Source organism: Melanotaenia boesemani, chromosome 11 (genome assembly GCF_017639745.1).
Source record: "Melanotaenia boesemani isolate fMelBoe1 chromosome 11, fMelBoe1.pri, whole genome shotgun sequence".
In the NCBI taxonomy this organism is placed as follows: Eukaryota; Metazoa; Chordata; class Actinopteri; order Atheriniformes; family Melanotaeniidae; genus Melanotaenia; species Melanotaenia boesemani.
Window position 1 is genome coordinate 15,204,936 of NC_055692.1, and position 20,112 is coordinate 15,225,047.

General features: G+C 37.9%; 1 protein-coding gene across 5 annotated transcripts in view; it reads left to right on the forward strand.

Moving 5' to 3' along the window:
* The window catches only part of pde4d (phosphodiesterase 4D, cAMP-specific), a 199,968-nt gene that overhangs the window by 137,174 nt on the left and 42,682 nt on the right, over positions 1-20,112 (forward strand). The window contains exon 1 of one of the 5 annotated variants that reach the window (XM_041998558.1): positions 14,411-14,532. The exons of the other annotated variants lie outside the window; for them this stretch is intronic. Within the exon in view, the coding sequence (XP_041854492.1) occupies positions 14,444-14,532 (89 nt within the window). The 5' untranslated portion in view covers positions 14,411-14,443. Of the gene's footprint in view, positions 1-14,410; positions 14,533-20,112 lie in introns of those variants that run through there. 5 annotated transcript variants of the gene reach the window in all.

A 20,112-nucleotide genomic window follows, 5' to 3' on the forward strand; every position in this document is an offset into this window, starting at 1 on the left:
TTTTTTTTTTTGTGCTGATGTGAGCTAAGGACTATATTAAATTGCAGCAGACTGCAACTTGTGGAGGCACACAATCAGTATTCTGTTTGTACTATCATCGTCTTTTTGTCTCTGATTTGCTTTCTATAATATCTGTCTGTACCTCTGTTCAGAATAACTGTACTCTCTCTGTGTATCCATTCCCACCCACTCATTCTATGCAGTATACCTTCCTTCCTGTGAAACAGCTGCAGTCATGCTTAGAGACACTTATTAGTACTCTTTTCATGACAGTCATTTATAACAGAATTCACTTCTACACCAGAAAGCCACTACATTACCTCTCCTACAAGAGGAAAAAAATACACTACCTGGCCAAAAACAACAACAAAAAAAAAAAATTCGCCATCGGGATTTAACAAAGCAAATATGTACAGACTCTTATTGGATAATTACAGCATGGGCAATTATCTTTCAGTTATTTAACCCCAACAGATGCAATGAGTAGCTTCTCATTTCTTAAACAACCTTGTTGAAAGACATCCCTTGGTTGTGGAAAAGATGTTAGTCTGTTTAAGAATGGTCAAATGCATGAAGCAGAGATCCATCTCAGGAGATTGCAGAAGCTACTAAAATTGAGTTAAGAACTGTCCAACCCATTGTTAAAAACTGGAAAGATAGTAGGGAATTATTATCTTCCTAAGGTAGACAGGAGTTTCTTTGTTGCCTAATTCAAATGATGGGCTATGAGAACGAGCCTGTAAACTTGTTTCTAGGCTCATTCTCATAACCTCAATACGTTCCCTCACATGTTTTACAGATGGAAATGAGGCAGTGGGTTCATTCTTTTGGTCCTGTTGTAACATGTCAAAGTCGTGGTTTCTTTTCTCTGTGCCTATGGGAGCCTACAACCACGTCAGCACACAGGTGCACAAAGAAATCTATGCATGTGCATACATGCAAGCATACTGCAGAGTGCACACCCAGTCATACTTGCATGTTTGCAACCACAGGTTCACATTATGCAAAATAAAAAGGCACTAAGGGAAGTCACTTTACAATTTCTCTCTCTCTCTGCTGGACTTGACATCTGTGTGCATGTAAGTGCAAACCATTGTGCTCTATTCCAGTGATTCCCAACCTGTTTTCCTTGGGGACCCCTTCATACAAACACTAACAAGACATGGACCCCCAGCCCCACACCATGTTGAAACCATTCTTAGTTTTATGCTTTCAAAAGTGAGATTTTCACCATAAATAATGTATTCTTGTTGAGTTCTGTCCTTCCATAAAGCTAAAGCTAGATTAACAACATTTAGCCTTTTTTCTTAAAATAGGGACAATGTGTGGACATTAATCACACTGGCTCTAAATGTTCAAAGCCTGCTCCCAGGCTTCAGGTTGGGATCTGGGAGCAGTCTTTAATACTGCTCTGTTCTTCACTTTAAAAAGCCAACTCTCAAGAAAACCACAAAACTGTCTTTGCTTTTCAGGCGAAGAGTGTTTGAGACTGACTTTCAGTTCAGCTTGATGTCGGAAGTTCATCCTGCCAGCCTTAACTGGAACACAGATTTCACACAGATCGCCTCTCACCCACACACTGACTTTTAAAGAGTTTTTACACATCTTAAAACTCCATTTCCCCTCCAGTCCCATTTCGCACTGCAACATTGAATCTTATGAAAGATTTAGATAGAGTAGCTACATTTAATGGTCCTCCATTCTTCTCTTCTCTTCTCTTCTCTTCTCTTCTCTTCTCTTCTCTTCTCCTCTCTTCTCTTCTCTTCTCTTCTCTTCTCTTCTCTTCTCTTCTCTTCTCTTCTCTTCTCTTCTCTTCTCTTCTCTTCTCAAAATACTTCCTGTTGTCTCTAAACCGAAGTAGCTACCTTCCTACCTGGGGGTTTCTAGCATGCTGACAGGTTTCATGTGGTGATGGCACGGTATGGTTGAAAGTTTGACTTTTAAATGTCATGGAAGCCATGACAGCAGACAAGGGTGGTATGGTCATTGCTCTCTGCTCCTCAGCCTTTCCTGTCATACGTGCTCACACTTAATGTGCCATGAAAGTCAGAGAGTAACAAATGTTAGACTCCTAACACCCCCGATAAATGATGTGATCATAAATGTTTTATCAGAATCTAGTGTGTTTGGGTAATGCAATGCAAACAACACGCTTTGCATATATCATATTTGTCTTATATGAAATATATTAGATGCGGAAATTAAATGTCTATGTTCAAATATATGAAAGTTGATTAACAGATTTATATAATTTATATCAAAGAATTGTAATCACAAGCTTACTGCTGATTACAGAAGTAAGTTTTCCAGTTCACTTGCACAATGATTAATCATTTCGGCAGGCTTTTAGTGTACTGGTTTTTAAATAAAAGCCAAATATATGCACAAAAATCCATTTCTTTTTACATATATGTTCAATATTTAAGGTGACTGCACACATTAACTATTTTTAAATACATATAAAAATGATATAAAGTGAAACTCTGGTATCATTATAGTCATGGTAAAATACAATATACATCCCTGTTTTGTTTTTTCTGGTTTTAATGAGAAAGTACCATGATACTGCCAATCATTGCTAACAAGAATGCCATTACATTTTCTGTTTTGACTGGCTGTAGTGAACACACTGCCTTCTTGCTTGCATTTTGTAGCTGCAAGCTGGAATGTGAACCAATTATGCAAGTATTTAGAAGGGTGTGTGCTGTTCTGTGTGTATGACCAGAGTTCAGCGGTTTGCTGTTCAGTTTGCCGAAAGACGAAACCATTCTCAGAGTAAGATAATTTTACATCCTGCAAGCCTCCTTCTAACATGTAATTACTTAACGGGTTAATGTCACAGCAGTCTTCCGCAGTATTCTTTCCTACATGCTGCTCCTTTTTTATTATTATTCATGCACTTTAATGAGATTCACAGCAGGTAGAGAAAAACAGAACAAGGTCTTGCAATTTTCTTCAGTGCAATACAGTCATGAACATCTTATGTACATTAAGATCATTTATTGGTTTGTTTCTGTGTCTTATATTCGTATTTTTATTTATCTTTCTCTTTGGCAGTGTTGACAATCTCAAACTAGAAATGGCCACTACTTTGGTGCAGACTAAAAAAATCTTAATGTCTAAATGATGAAATGACATCAAATTTTGTATGAAAAGGGCTCTCAGTTATACAGATTAGGAAAGGCAAGGCAACTCTTTTTGTATAACACATTTCATGCACAAGACTATTCAAACTGCTTTACATAAAACATTAAAAGCATTATCTCGGGGTGCAGGAAGCAATAAAAAACTGCATTAAAAACAAATAAATAAAACAAATTAAATAAAAACAGAAAGAAAGCTAAAATAAAATAGTTTAAATACAAGAAATAAAAGTTGCAGTGTGAGAAATTAACAGTTGTTTCAATAAAAGGGAGCAAATAGAAAAGTTTTTAACCCTAATATAAAATTGCTGACTTTCAGCAGACCTGCAGTTTTCTGGGAGTTTGTTCCACATGTGCGGAGCATGAAAGCTGAACGCTGCCTCTCCATGTTTAGTTCTGACTCTGGGAACAGAAAGCAGATTTGACCATGATGATCAGAGGGATGTGGTTAGTTCATATTGAACCAGAAGATCCTGAATTTATTTTGATCCTAAACCATTCAGTGCTTTGTAAACTAGCAGCAGGATTCTGAAGTCAATTTGTTGACAGACAGGAAGCCAGTGTAATGATCTGAGGACTGGAGTTATATGATCTACTTTCTTGGTCTCAGTGAGGACTCGAGCAGCAGCATTCTGGACTAATTGCCACTGTCTGATGTCTTTTTAGGGAGATCTGTGAGGACAGCATTACAGTAGTTCAGTCTACTAAAGATAAGTGCATGGACAAGTTTTTCTAAATCCTGCTAAGTTATCAGTCCTTAATCCTTGATAGTGATAATGGGCTGACTTCACTAAATTCAGGTCTGACTCCATGACAACTCCCAGATTTCTGGCTTTGTTGTTAGATTTGAACTTAGCTGATTGCAGCTGAGTACTGACTTTTAATCTTTCTTCCTTGGATCCAAAAAACTATTATTTCAGTTTTGTCTTCATTTAACTGAAGAAAGTTCTAACACATCCAATCTTTAATTTGATCAATGCAGTTGATCAGTGATTGGGTTGGACTATAATCTCCTGAAGAGATGGTTATGTACAGTAGATTTGTGTGTCATCAGCATAGTTATGATAACATATTTTGTTGTTTTATAATAATTTGAGTCAATGGCAGCATGTAGATGTTGACCAGCAGTGGCCCCAGGATGGAGCCTTGGGGAACTTCACAGGTTATTTTGGTTCGCTCAGATTTATATTTACCTATAGACACAAAATAGTCCCTGTCTTTTAAATAGGACTCAAACTAATTAGTCCAGTAAGATGTTATGGTCTACAGTCAGATTATAAGTCAGAATGACTCTCATAGCCTGATTTTGCAATACCAAAAAAGTTGATATTTGTTTAAATTGATGCTCTTATATTTTTTGCTTAATAACAAATATCCTAGACTAATATTTTAAACCTGATTTATTGTGTATTTGTTCATTTTGAATAAAATTGTAAACATTAGTCTGCCAGCTTTGAAGCTTAATGGTGATCAGATTTGTAGATTTACTGTCATTCTACTTTTTCACATATTATCTAAGTGACAACATATTTTGTAATCACTACACTACTTACACAATGCACATATATAACAGAATAGAGATGCATCACACTTTGTCTTGCATATGCTGTATAAATTATAAAACTAGGACTCCGGCCTGCTGTGACAGACAGATGCATTCATGCGGATGTCAAGAAGGAGCAAATGTAGATCATGCAAGTTTTATTGAGTTAAGATATCCAAAAGATATGAAATGTCTCTTCAACCATTTTAAACGCACATTTTAAGTTTAAAGCAATTAAAGAAACACTGAATGTGCTGTCTGTGTAGCAAGAAATTAAATATACATAATGATGCTATGACACAAGGTATCCCAATGGGCCTTAGTTTTTTTTGCATGTGATGCTAAAACTGGATAATGCTAAAATAAGGATTAGCTGTTGCTAAATGACATAAATTATCTAAAAACAAACATTGAAGTTAATCTTCATTCATTAGTGGAACAGCAGACTTGCATTCCCCCTGAGTTGACAGTAATTAACATATCACCGGAGGTCATCTTGGGTCATATCTTTCCTCAAAGGAACTACTAATCACACTTGAATAGACACTTGGTTCATCCAGTGCCGTGATCACGGCTCAGACTAGTCAGACAGTGCAGGGGGAGCCAGTGAAGCGCTTTGGCTGCAACAGTGACACAACATTGGTGCAATGCAGAAAAAGTCTATTTTTGGAGGGGTTGAGCAACAGAGCTGACACCATGGTTAGAAATGGAGGCTCAGGGAGAATTGGAAACAATGGTTACAGATATTGGTTGCCTAAGAGTGCATGCAAACTATATGTGCACAACTAACCTACAAAAATATATGTCTTTTTGAGAGCATATGTGAAATTGGCACTTGTTGGCATATGTTTATGCTTAGAACTTAAAGGAATGTCCTCCTAGATGGGAAAACCTCAATAGATACCACACGTATAGTATTATAATTTGTGACACTTATATATATTATGGAATTAAATGTTTGCACAACAATAAAACACTCAATTGAGGCCAAATACAAAAACGACAAATGAACAAAAAAACTGCATCCTTTAAAATTCAGGGTTGGTTACTAAATCTGCAGCATTGCATAGTGGTGACATCTCTGGACAACGGTGGGGCCTTGGATTTCAGAGTGGATTCATTCTGACTGGTGAGCAGTGAAATTTTATGACACTCTAACTAGTGTTCTCCCAGAGTCACCAGCTTCCAAAATGCATTCACCCCTCCAGGGTGAGTGTGTGAGCTTAATTTGATGGACTGGGTACAAAGCTCCCATTGAAGTGTGCAGTGCAGTATTTATGCTCTGATGGCAGCATTTCAAAAGCACAATGCTGGCAATTGACAGAACACTTGATAATTATTGTCATCTTTAGCCTGCACCCGTAAATTTACAGGTCACTGTGCAAACTCAATCATTGCATTTGTTGCCACAAAGTCAATGAGGCTGAACAAGATTTCAAAAATGCTTCACTGCATAAGAACTAAACACATATGCCACCATGTTTCATTGAATAAAAACAATCCAAGAGTTGAAGAATCTAGAAAAAGGGTGGAAAAAAAGGGGCAGATGGGAATAACTTAATATCAGCACAAGAACGCTCATGCTCCTATAAATAACTGTACAGCCATTAGCTTATAACAGATCATACTGTTGTTAATGCTTTTTTTTTATTTTTCTCCTATCTCAACTTCTTAAAATGTCTAAAATTATAACATGGTGTTGATGCTGTACCACTCCTACATGGTTCATTCAGGATTCAAGAACATTCAAGAAAATTCAAAATACAGAAACTGCTGTCATGATCTGTTTTTGGTTTGTGTATTCTGTTTTGCTTTCTGCTTCTTGTTCGTTTGTACAAATTTAATTTGCTCATTCACTTCACCTGTTACTCATTAGTCCATCTGTGTGTACATATACCCCTTGGTTTTCTTTTCACCTTGCCAGTTCATTTTAGTCTTCATGTCATGTACCTGTCCTGTCGTGTTTCCTGTGTACTCAGTGCTTCATTAGTGAAACCTAAAACTTCTGCACCAGTCTGCCTCCGGCCTCTTCGTCAGCCTGCATTTGGGTGTCCTCATCCATGCCTCAACCTTGACAACTGCAATGTTTGTCACTCGTGTTAACATTCTTGTAAATGCCCTGACGTCAAGCAGGAAATACCAAAGATGTAATAAATCTTTCATCTCAACAATTGGTGCTTTATTGAAAACTTGTTCTTAGGAAATCAGCTACATCTACAAACAATTGTTTCTTCATACTATACTATGTTACTACCTACCAACCTACATGGGGAAATGCAGCGTCACTGCACTGATGTGCACATGTTGCTTTTCCAATTGGTGAGTTTATGAATTTGTACCTCACATGCTCACAGAATGCTGACTTGAGATTAAACGTATTTAGAGCGATCACTGCTTTTATATCCCTCACACCCTGTGTGCTGGTATTGGTTGGTGGATATTCATTTAAATCATTCATTAATTCTATTTTTTAATGGTGTCAATTAAATTATGCTACAACTCCTAAATACTGAATTATGTTAAATTAACTGAGGCCAAAGTCAGTACTTTAGAGCTGAGGTCCCCGACCCTGGTATTCAAGGCACACTATCCTGCAGGGCTTAGATATCCCCCTGCTGCAACACACCTGATTCAAATTAATGGCTCATAAGCAGACTTGTGCAGAGCTTTTCAGAGAGCCGTTTAATTTGCATTAGGTGTGTTGCATCAGGGAGACATCTAAGACCTGTAGGATAGTGGGCCTTGTGGACCGGCTTGAGGATCTCAGCTTTAGAGAACATCTGAATGTGAGACCACAGTATTATATTAGACAAAAAAAAAAAAAAAAAAAAAACAGCTGCAGGTTTGAATCAAAAACAGTTTGGGAATGTAGTTTTTCCCGTATGATCATTTATCTGTCGCAGTTCACTACAATAAAACTGCACCAGCAACTGTTTGACTTTACTATTTTTGGAGCTGCAAACCTCAACCAGCTTTCTCTCTATTATATATATATACAACAAAACATGCACAGAACTGCACCATGATTTGTTTATGATTTTGGTGCACACAAATATCCTTACCTCAGCATTTTATAAGACCAACACATTATGTCGTATTGCATTTCATGTATACATTGGAGAGTCAGATCTACAATATGTATGGCAAAAATTAATAGTTCTTTCAAGCATACGTCAAACTTATAAAGAAAGTATTAAATTTACACAACATGGTAAGTAGCCTCTCCCATCCCTTTGGGCAAACCTTTCTGTAAGCAATGGCTTTCTTTTCGGCCAATCTCCCTTCAAGCCTAGCTCTGTGGTGTGGACAACTTATAGTAGTCCTATGGATAAATACACCAGTCTTAACTGTGGAGCCGTCCAGCTTCTTCAGGGTTATGTCTTCTCTTTTTTTGCCTCTCTGATTTATGGCCTCCTGATTTTAGAGCAGTGGTTCCCAACCTGGGGTCTGGGACCCCTGAAGGGGTCCCACAAAGAGCGCAGGTGTCCCCAAGGCTTTGAACATTCAGAGCCATTGTGATTAATATGCACACATTGTCCCTATTTTAAGAATAAAAAGTAAGGCTTAGGGTTCTATGTTGTTATTTTAACTTGGGCTTTATGGTAGGACAGAACTCAACAAGAATACATTATTAATGGTGAGAATCTCACTTTTGAAAGCATAGAATCAAGCATGGTTTTGGCACAGGGTGGGGCAGGGGATCTATGGCTTTTTAGTATTTGCATAAAGGGGGTCCCCAAGGGAAATAGGTTGGGAACCACAGTTTTAAAGATGGCCCTTGCCATGTTCTTTCCACGTGTCACATCCTTTCCAATTTCTGATGATCAATTTAATGGTTTTGTTTAAACCCAAACTTAATTTGCAATTCTTCACAAATTTGTCCCTGATTTGTTTAGAGAGCTCCTTTTATTTTATGCTATTGCTTGTTTGGTGGTGCCTGTTGATTAGTGATGCTAAAGACTGTACAGGTGTTATACTGAGATACTGTGAGACTATGATGCACTGCAAACAGGAGTAGCTTATTTACCCAATTTGGAATATTTAGCATAGGCCAGTTAAATCAAATTAAATAAAAGGAATCTATTTAAATTACAAGATAAAAAATTTAAAAGGGAAAATAGCAATAAAATATAAAACAGATTTCTGTTTGTAAAAAGACAATGACGCTATCAGAAGGAACAGTTGATTGCAGTGTTGGTAAGAACCAACCTCAGCAGATGCTGTTTCAGTGAAAACTGCCTGTAGTAATAGAACTGTATGTTCCCTCTGCCTGCTTTTGGAAAACCGCCTCATGGAGCACTCAAAGTAGAAATCAGCATTTACAATGTTGGTTTTTAACTGGATGTTCATAATAATGGTTTGGGGCCAATAATCCAATTAAACTGATTTATAAAACAGGGTAATTCTTCCGTTTCTTTTTGGTACACTTACTGAAATTAAATAATGAAATTGTTATGTTTGAATCTTGTTTTATGTTCTGGTCACATTTATTTTGTGATAATTTGTCCTTATTTAGAGTGAGGTGATGACCATGAGTGTATGCATGTGTATATTAATGCATTAATTACACATTAACGTACACGTTAACGCAACGCTTAATTAACGCCTTTCATTTTTTTAATTGCGTTTTTTTGTTGGTTTGTTTTTTGTTTTTTTTTGTGGAAACTTCCAGCTGTGGAATCTGTGGGATTTGAGCTTTCAGTAGAGGAGCCGTTTGTTCGTGTTCATGGGGATACATCTGTGTTTACATGTGTGTTCGGACTTTGTGTACCTGGTTTTTACCTATTGTTGTCTTAACTGTGTTTGGTGGTCATAGAAATGATTTTGCTGAGCTGGTAGCTGAGATTCTGGACTTTCTGTGAATACCACACATGTTTAGTTGCACATCTGATGCTACACCTGGAAACGAGATGTTAACCCCTTAAATCCCGGTAGGCTGCAGGTGAAGCTAATACAGTCAAACTAAAAATGAAAGTTTAGAGAATTTATAGGCCAAAAATCTGGATGATGAAGCACTAAAGGTGCATAGATGGAAGATATTGTGAATATTTCTCTCTCCTCAGCATCTAGGAGCTGTGAGATTCTAATCCTGCTTTCTGTCTGTTCACCTGATGCTGATATTCATCACATATTGTTCCTTCTGTGTTTAGAAGGAAGCAGCTTCACAGCTTAAATTCGTCCTGCTGACTTTTTACCTTTTAGTTAGTAAATCCTGAACATTTCATCCTTTTTTCTCATAAATATTTGATTTTATAAATATATATGAAGAAATATTTTAACTGTTGCTGTTTAAAGAGAAAACTTCTGCTAAATCTGTTTATGTGTTTAGTGCAGGGGTCTGCAGCCTTTCCAATCCAAAGAGTCATTTTTCCCTCAGCCAGCTAAATAAAACTACTTTAGAGCTGCAAGTGTTACAAAACTTTTCAAAAAGACAACTTAATATATATATTTTTAATGAAGAGCCACCATAGGATATTTGTTATTTCTGAAGAACCACATTTTTATTTCTGTTTTTAGGTTTCAAAATAAAGAAAAAACATAAAACCTTTACAAACAGAGGATAGACAGACTTTCTTCTAAGGGATGTATGTATTTGTGGAAAATAATGTAAAAGAGAAAAAAAAGTCCCTGGTTTCCAACCTAATGACAAGAAGGATAGATTTAAAAAAAACATTTTAGCCAGGTATTTAGAGGCATTGTGGAAGGTCCAGTGAGCCCCTTGCAGCTCCAGAGTCACAGATTAAACACCCCTGATGTAGAGTTTGTAAACTAAAAACTGCATTTTCTTTTTATAGCTGTAGGCCTTTTTTTAAAGGAAAGAGACATGTTGCACGTAACATTGCGATTAATCACGATTAAAAATTTTAATCGTTGCCCAGCACTAAAATATATATATATATATATATATATATATATATATATATATATATATATATATATATATATATATATTTATTTATTTTTTTTTTTTTTTTCGCTTGATATAATATTTGATATAATATTTATCATATATATTTCAAAATTTTAGAAAATAATATTTTTCTTTACTTGTGTGCTATACTATTCTGTAAAATGTGCTGCATATTTTCTTCATCATAGTATTGTGACATAACTGATCAGTAAGATGCATGCCTTTTTCATAGGTAGTGAGGACCATAGTCTTAAATCTCTAAAAGTGTGTGGCTTATGTTTTGTACCCTCACAGCTAACAGCTGCTGCTTCATTGTAATGTAGCATATAATCTGTAACAAATAAGTCCCTCCCTTCTGTATTTTTGCCCCCCATTAAAATCAAAGAGTCAGAAAAACCTCTCCACTCCACAAGTGAGTAGGTTTTTTCCACACTTAAACATTCTTCACATTCTTCAGAATGGCCCTTGAAGCCTCCATGTCTCCATTAGATGTGGGAATCTAATTACAAATATCTGATTTGAAGGGGGAATGAGTTAACCTTTGCTGAAATGCCACTGCATAACCATCTGTGAATGGCAAGGAGGAGGACCAGCCCAAGGCCACAGTGACACACAGAGTGATAGACAGTTGGCCTACCTCAAGGGAACAATGTGCACATGGCTCAGCTTTCTCTCAGTCTCTGGAGAGATTTGTTTTCCTATTTGAATGTAAAATATGTTGGGTTTTTATGTTAATGTGATGATTGAGTAGCTACACCACCAAATGCATTTGCTGTGATAGATTTAATTCCCCACTAGCAGCAGTTCCATCATGTGATTATGTGCTAATACACAAAATAGTACACATATTGATTTTCATGTCACAAAGCTTAGCCCACATTTCTCAGCAGGCTCTAAAATCTCAAGAGTTGCATGTCTGTTGTTTTGCAAACATCAGGAGCTGAAGCAGTCATGCTGCTGCAGGGCAATGCTGAGCCACTTTTATGATGTAACTGTAGAGGCTGTTCAGCCTGTGTTCTCAGGACAATCGATCTTTAGAAAAATGAAGAAAAGTACTCTGCTAAATGTCAGGACACATGAAATCGATATGTACTTGTTCCGCCATGTAATCCGGTCCCCTCCTCCCAATGCCAGTTTACAAAGACAGACCACTAATGTAATGGAAAAGGCCTCCTGATTCAAATATGATGTGATATTTTTTGTAGATGGAAAATGCATTGTTCTGCTCACAAGAAGGGGTCACCGATGATGATACATTAATACTGTTCCAGTATTTCTCTGTGTTATTGTATTTGCTGTGTTGGGCACATACTGTTATTCCAAGGATTCTGTGTCCTACGTCATGGTTATGTTTAGTTCACATATCTTTTTTGCTTTTTTTTGTCACTCATACAGTTTCAACCCTATTTCTTATCCTGGTCTTCTAGTAAGGTAGATACCTTCTTTTTCTAAAGATGCTGACATGAACATCCAGTTCGACCCGCTACTGCACCTTGTCTCAATTTTCTTACTATCTCTCCCTTTGTTTGCTTTACTTATATGTCTTTCTGCATTTACACTCATTTTATTTTTTCCTCTCTCCAATAGTCTCTTTCAGGATGAGTCGTGACAGCTCACCAGTGTTGAGTAGACCAAGGGCCAACAACCCTTAAAGCAGGGACTTAGATTATGCAATAGCACACATGCATACACATTTGCAGTGAAACATTCAGTGTATTCGCTATAAATAGAGATCTGGCCCCCGTTTCTCTTTGTACACAGAGTGTCTGAGACAATACAATCAGAGACAGATGGAGAGTAAATTCTTTTCATTTGTCTCATATTTAATAACCGTGCTTTGCTGTTTAGTTGCTTACTTGTTTCATATTTAAAGAGAAACTTGCATTTGTTTTTCTCCCAGTTACAGCCTAGGCTGTTAACCCTGCCCCTCAACAGTCTGAAAATACACATATCTGTCTTCATCATTTTCCCACAAGTAGCTTCCTCAATATCGAGAGCTCCTCCACCATGGTGGGTGTAGCTAAAGGTGCAATCTCCCAGAGGCTCTGAGGTGGTTTGACTTTTGGCAAGAGCTGAGAAGCTGCTGACATGTGTGTTGGGCAGGATGTGTGCAAGAAGCAGTGCTGGATCCTGTTTTTCAGACCGCAGCAACTGGAGCTTTGGCTTTTAAATGCGAAGCACACGCACGCGCACACACACAAACACACACATACCATCTTAGTATGCCAACCCCAACTTCTCATGAAGTCCATGCCAGCACCAATCACACACAGACAAATTCTCAAGCTGATATGTGCTTCTAAAGTCACTCATACACAAGCAAGCAGAGTCCAAACATATTCAGACATGCTTTGAATATCACTGACTTTAATAGTTTCTAGTTTTGCTGTGACTTTTTAAAAGGTAGATTTTAAATACATTAACTTATCCTTACATCACACTGCAGTAAGGTAAATGACATCCTGTATAACATGTTCCTTGAAGCAAACATGCCTTGATAGGGTCCCTGCCTGCTTTTATAGTCGCACTTACCGACTAGAAGTTTTACATACACGTATGTGTGCAGGGGAAAAATGAGGCATTTGAAATTTTATGGTTCACTGGCAGGCATGCAGACATTACAGGCAGGTTGTGCTTAGGGAAACAAAAATAAACTGACAGAGCAACAGCAGCACTTGTTGTCATGACAGAGGGTTATGATACAGACAAATGCACATTAATAAAGGAAAAACAAGTAGAGTAAAAGATCTGAGGGAAGAGAATTCCGTCAACACATTACCATTACTTATTACAGCATACACTGAGGAGTTCTATGCACTCTTTTGTGTATACAAATGATACTTGTGCAGACCTGTTTGTCTGAATGAAGTCTTAAGAGGATCAATAGGTTTAGCTGACTGAGTACAGCAGGCACACCTATTACAGAGCCAGGACATCCCACTGATTGGAACGAGGGAGGGGGAGAAAGAAGATCAGCAGCGAGACAGAGCAGGGGAGAAACTGAAGAGACGCTTCACTGTTTTTTTTTTTTTTTGTTTTGTTTTTTTCCTCCCTCCCTTCTTCTTCACTTCCCTCCCCGCGAGATTGTGAAAGGGCAGAACAGAGAGGGAGACACAAAATAAGAGACAAAGAGGGCAGAGCTGAGAGGATGAAAGCGGACCTGTGACTGTGTGAGTGACTGTGTGTGTAACATGCTCCGTCATGCTGGTGTGACTACCGCTGCCTCTCCAACCGGCGTCGTTGACTGTCAGGAAAAGGAATGTTTACCAGAGGAATGACTCCATGAACCGGTTCACCATGTGGATGTGGGACAGTAATTTCCAAACCTTCGCCGGAAGAATCCCACGGAAAAAAGAGCAGCGGCCAGAGAGCTTAGCTGGTCCTGCTGGGTGGCCGCCTGCGCGCTCCGACTGCTGACACTCACTTAGAAACTGACTTCACACTAGGCTTAAGTCTTCTTATACTTCCTTCTACTTCTTATTGTTTTTTTGTACTCGCGATTTTTATTGGAATTTTTTTTATTTTCCTTCTGGAACTCAATGGATTTTATGGCGATATATTATGTGACTTTTGAGACTATTTTGTTAGGAGTAAGCGGAAGCTTTTTTGAATGATGTTTTAGGGCCAAATAAGTGAAGTTGGAGGTTCTTCACTGGAGGACTGCTCTGAATGTATGCATCACACCAGGGGACTTTCACAGTACTATGGACCACTATCTTTTATACTGGGGCCTGCAGATACTGTGGGGCAGTGTCTGCAGACAGATAGTTCAATAAATGGGGGTGGGGGGGTGCTTGAGGGGCCAGAGGTTAACAGGAACAGAGTCAGTCTTGACAAAGTTTTGCTATGAAGCCTGGACAATGCCCAGGTGTTCCCAGCGATAGGTCCATGATGCACCTCAGCCATCTTCCCTTCAGAAGGCACTCCTGGATATGGTGAGTATCACTAATGGTGGTAGAAGCGGTGTTTTTATAATTATTTTTTAGACTGGTTTATACTTTCCATGTCACTGCTGCTTAAATATGTGCATGAGTACATTTTAAATAAGAAAACTGTCAATGTCAAACATTTAGATTTATTATCATGTTTGTTGTTTTAATGATATGGTCATAGTTCCCTTATTGTTGGCCCAACCCAGTTTAATTTATTTATTTTATTTTTTTATTTTTGTCCCTTGAGCTTTTCTCAGATGTATTCAGGGATATTTATTGTTAAATGGGCCAGACATTTCCTGTCATTTTCTCCCACACTAAATGCTTCAGTTGATCCATAAACTTGAGGGCAGGTCAAAAATAGCAAGCCGAGCACACAGAGGTGTTGTAATACTGAGACTGCTGTTAAAAGGATGGAAAATGTTTTGCTAAAAGTGCTGTGTTGTTGTCTTTTTCTCCTGCCTTGTTTTGAATTGTCATAGCTAGGTTAAGTGTATAATGGGAATAGTTGTCTCCCTGCTGGTGTAAATTGGGAGGGACACAGTACAGTCAGTGATGTCATCAGAGGGGCTGTTGGGAGACGGTTTCTATTCCCAACAATGTGTTTTTTTTCCAGTGGACTGATTTTGCCATGCCAATCAGGCAAAAGATATTTCATCACGTGACTTTGTTTTAAATAATTTGGATGCAGTTGCTGTGTAACAAAGCTGTCAGCTATTTTTTGTTAGTTTTGCCCTTTCTTGTCAGATGATACTTCTCATGCAGACACATGCTTCATTTGCTAAACTTTACAACATTCTTGCCAACATTTTCTGTTTTTCTTTCACTCTTAAACAGCTCTGGGCCTCTGGGTATTGTCTGCGCTGTGTTTCAGTTATGCTAAGCACTGACATGTGCCCTGTGTTTGGTCATTTCCTGTTAGTTTTCTCTTTTCAATAGTGTGTGATGCACGTGAACACAGAAGGATGTACAAAGATGATCTCTAGATTGGACACAGGCTGTAGTATGTGGCACAGATTGTACTTGCTGATTTAATTGGTGCATCTGCTCATGTTGCAGATAATGCATGTGTCTGTGTCATTTGGTAGATTTAAGTCATTTCAACATCACCTAACTAGACTGAGCATATTATTGGCTTCAATGTTTTATGTTGTATAATTTATTGACGTTTCCAGCAGAGAGAGAGAAAGCTAAGGAGAAGTGAATGGAAGACAGAAGAATCTGATGAACTCTACATAGATATCATGGAACACATGGACATTATGAGCATGTCCACCAAGCTCATCAGACTACTTGTGTATAAACAGAAAAAGGGCTGGCCTGTAAGTCAAGTAGTAGAATCAATGAAAGTATTCACAAATTTGGTAGGAATTTGATTATTTTTAACAGGCATTTTTATCTATATCGTCTTTCTTTGTTGCTCTAATTTCTTGATTACATTTAGTAGAAAATTCTAGCTGAGCAGTGATTCACTGTGTGCTGGAATGTGTTCTGCTGAATTGGATGGATGCTGCAGATCTAGTTATAATATCGAAACAACAATTCCGCTCTGTCATAGTTGTCAGATTCAAGCATTAGTCTCTGAAAATGGGAAATGAGCCTTTCAGACTCCATTTAAACCTCAGTTAGGATTTTCCCCCCTTTTTTTTTCAGTAAATCTGTGTACGATGTGACAGAGTTTGCGTGCATGTGTGAGTAAATAGAAGCTTTCAGGAGGACCTGTATTATTCATTACACCTTGATAATGGACTCATCCTCTTTTCCTTGTACCGAGCCTGTGTAGCACTGAAAGAATAAGGCCATAAAGACACACACACACACAAACACACACAAAAAAAAAATCAATATGCATTCTTAAATACACTTTACCACATATACGTAAATAAACAAGTTGAACAATCTGAAGGCTAAAAATAGGACACTTTGGATTGTTCAGATGGCCACAGCGGTGTTGCCACTGAGAAACATTACGCTCTTGCCGTCCCTCAGCAGGCCTCGCAGCCTTAGTCTATTGTAGTTATTTTTACACTCACGCATTGTAACTCATCATTATTTATTTAGCACCTTTTATACAAAGCAGCCCAAAATGTTTTAGACAGAATTAAATCTAATTAAATGAATTAAAGCATGGATAAGGAACAAAACAGTACAGTAAAGCATGTTTTTATATAAGCAATAAAAAGCACTGGTGGTAAGAAGATGAGCAACACAGTTATAGGGCTGGGTTTACAATATCGATTAATCAATTTGAATCAATTCAAATTTAATTAATCCAATTTTGAGTCATGAAACTTAGCGATTAATTTTTTTTAATACGTCCTCTTTTCCGGGGACGAAACCCAACTCTCGCACGACATCCTGAAGCTCAGCAAGATCTTAGCATATACACACAATTGGTCTTCTGCTTCGCCTCCGTCCAAAATCAGCATTATCAGCAAGATAATGTCAAAATCAGGTGTTTTCATTCACCAGTGTGGATTACATTTACCTGTAAAGTAGTTTGCAACATATTACCGTTCACATTAGCATCTAACACTAGAGGCCAAATTTATGCTCCCTTTCGTACGTAAATAGTGACGTCCGTTTCAAATGTCATACGTCGCCATCCTCATACTTCAAGGCAGCTTTTGCATTGATATGGTTGTTGAGTCAATTCTTCTACGAGTGGGCAGTGCTGAGTTCAAGTTCACTCCTGCGAGCAGACGTCAGTTTCAGACACCGTTTGGCAGCGGTAATGCGTCGCTATGAAATTATTTCCAACATGCCCTAAACACTTGCATACAGTCTTTATTCAAAAGCTTGGTGATAAAACCTCCAAGCCCAGAGTTCTGTTTTTCACATGCTGCTTTGGGTCATATTAAATGTTTTTATTCTCATTTATGCTTTTTTTCAATAATGTTAGTGAGAGAGGCAGTCTGAGCCTGGTCCTCAGTAGGGTCATTTGTCAACGTGGAAGCATACAACTGTGTATCATTAGCATGAAATTGACATGGTGATGGTTAATAATGTTAATAAAACATCTGACTTGACCAAAATGCTTCCAGTCTGTATGCAAGATGGTAATATATACACTCTCTGCTATGTTGTAACTGTCTAACCTACATTTTTTATGTTGTGTCTTGCCTCCAGTCACGTAATGAATAAACTGAGATGTATGATTGTATAAACTTCATTAAACACTAACCAGAAAGGAGATGAAAAGTGTGTGTAGTAATCCAATTAAGTGAATCCAGTGCCTCAGAGACGAGGAGAGGGAATAGACAAGTCTATATTTAGAAAATAGATTGCAAATGCTTTGCTGTTTGGCTCTTCTCTCTCCTTGTCATCTACTAAATGTTGGAGCATGTGTGGTGTCAGTGGATAAGAAATGGTTTAAAATGACAGTTATAAATGTGGATTTCATACAAGGTATTCCAGCATATTAAGTTTCATTTTCCAATCCCCTCCTCCCTCTCTAGCACTCAGTGGTCTCATAGATGGCTTCCTCAGATGCATTTTGTCCATAAGATAACAAGACACATGGAATTGTTATCTCATTTTTTTAGGCTTTCTCTCACTGCACATTGTCATTGATTCTAATGTTGCAGGTTCCATCTCAGCCGAACTTTAGATTGCTTTCTATCACTCTGAGTCACTTTGTTGGGACCAAGGCAGAGATTTTAAAATGCACTTTTTGGAGACAGCAGAGACTTGCTGTCAAGCTTAAGGACACACTGTCATCAGTCACCGTCATCCCAGAGAACCTCCAGCACTTACTGTGTGAGCACGCGTGTGCACAAAAATACAGATCTGCTGCTCACTTCCAGCATCAATCTTAGTCATCCTGCTGCGCAGGGTGATGCTGGCGTACTCTGTCTTTTCATGAGTGCTTTTCACTCCCCCCTGAAAAAGCCACACAGTCTAACACTTCTTTCCTTTTAACACTTTTTCTTGCACTTCGCCTTCTCACAGAAACCTGGCTGCTTCGAGTGTGCATGATGAAACAATGAATGGAATGATTGATATCCACTCTGGACTTGTACACAGTGCACTGATTATTTCTGTTCTCTGCAGTGAAAATTAAAAAAAAAAACACCTGAAAAACAAATAGATTATGTTGTTATGGGAAATATGTGATAGTGCAACTTTCAGTTGTAGTTTATTTGAGCAGTTTTGGACAGTATCTGAGATATTTTATCAGAAATCTGTTTGATTCTCCTTTATGCTGCCAGTTATGTTTAATTGACATTACAGTACACATCACAATTCACATCCTGAAGCATGAAGCTGAAAACATGAATGAATTATAATTTTTAATGTTTATATCTAAACATAAAAAATTTGCTTAGCTGCATATTTGTTTGTTTAATTAGACATACAGTGTTGTTTACTATGTTTAACATAAACAGGTTAATTTAATATTCTAAAGCAGTATAACCAGTAGAAAAACAGATCCACCTTCATAAAAAGGTTTTATGAATTGGTAAGTTTTAAGTTCCTAGTTAATGCCTGATGCTGAAGTTGGGGTAACAACAGCTTTTGTTTCATATCTTGATATCAAACAAAAGCTGTTGTTACCCCAACTCTTGAACAGGCAGTGCACTCTGTTTCTAATAGAAAGAAGGTCAAACAGTAATATTATGTCAATATGCACCTACTGTTCCTGTTAATCTTGCTTTTTCTTGTTCCTCTACCGCCCAGCCTTCCACTTGCTTCATGCAATTTGTCTGTCACGCATTGCTGCTCTTGGATTTCACATGGTGTGATTCTGCCACTTATTTACAGTTGATCTCCTTCTCCTTTTGTACTTACTTACAGCAAAACCTCATGGATTACACAAAACATATCAGATGAGATGCAGAAAAGAGGAATGTCTGGATGCTGTCCAGGCATTATTCACTGCAGCGTTGCAGGGCCAAAACTGCACTTTGGCAGGCAACAATAGGCCGACACATAGCAGTATTAGCTGTGTCTTGTAGAAATAATTGAACATATGAGATTTTTTTTTTTCTCTCACTCAGACAAATAAAATGACTCAACCTTTGTGTTTATTTGTGCATTTATCTGGTTAATTTTGGACTACTCTCACACTGAGAAATTATTCAATAATCATGTCTCACTTGGGCTTTTGCATGATCATTTTGGTTTGTAATGAAACAACATGAAAATATCTTGGCTGTTGCAGCTGTGAATTCTGTCAGAATCATGTTTAAACATGCAATGATCAGTTTCTTCAATATGTCTTTAAAAATTACGAGTAATAAAAAAACACATCAGCGGGACAGAGAGAAATACAATACACTCTTTATAGCAATGCCACTGGCGTTAGTGGGCGTGGCTATGTGACATGATAGAAACATAACTATCTTAGAGTGCATGTGAAATTAATACAGGGACTTCAGTTCCTTGCAAAGACCTTGAGGCAGCTTTGACATCATATCCATTTTAAATATCCATTTCATTTCAGTTTTAATCATTTCAGCCGCTGCCATCTTTTGCTGCTGTCCACAGGCAGCTGCTGTGTAGGGTATTCAATCTTGTGCTCATCTGTGAGAGAGAGACAAGAAGATGGACAAATTAATAAGAACGCAACATGGTATCTAC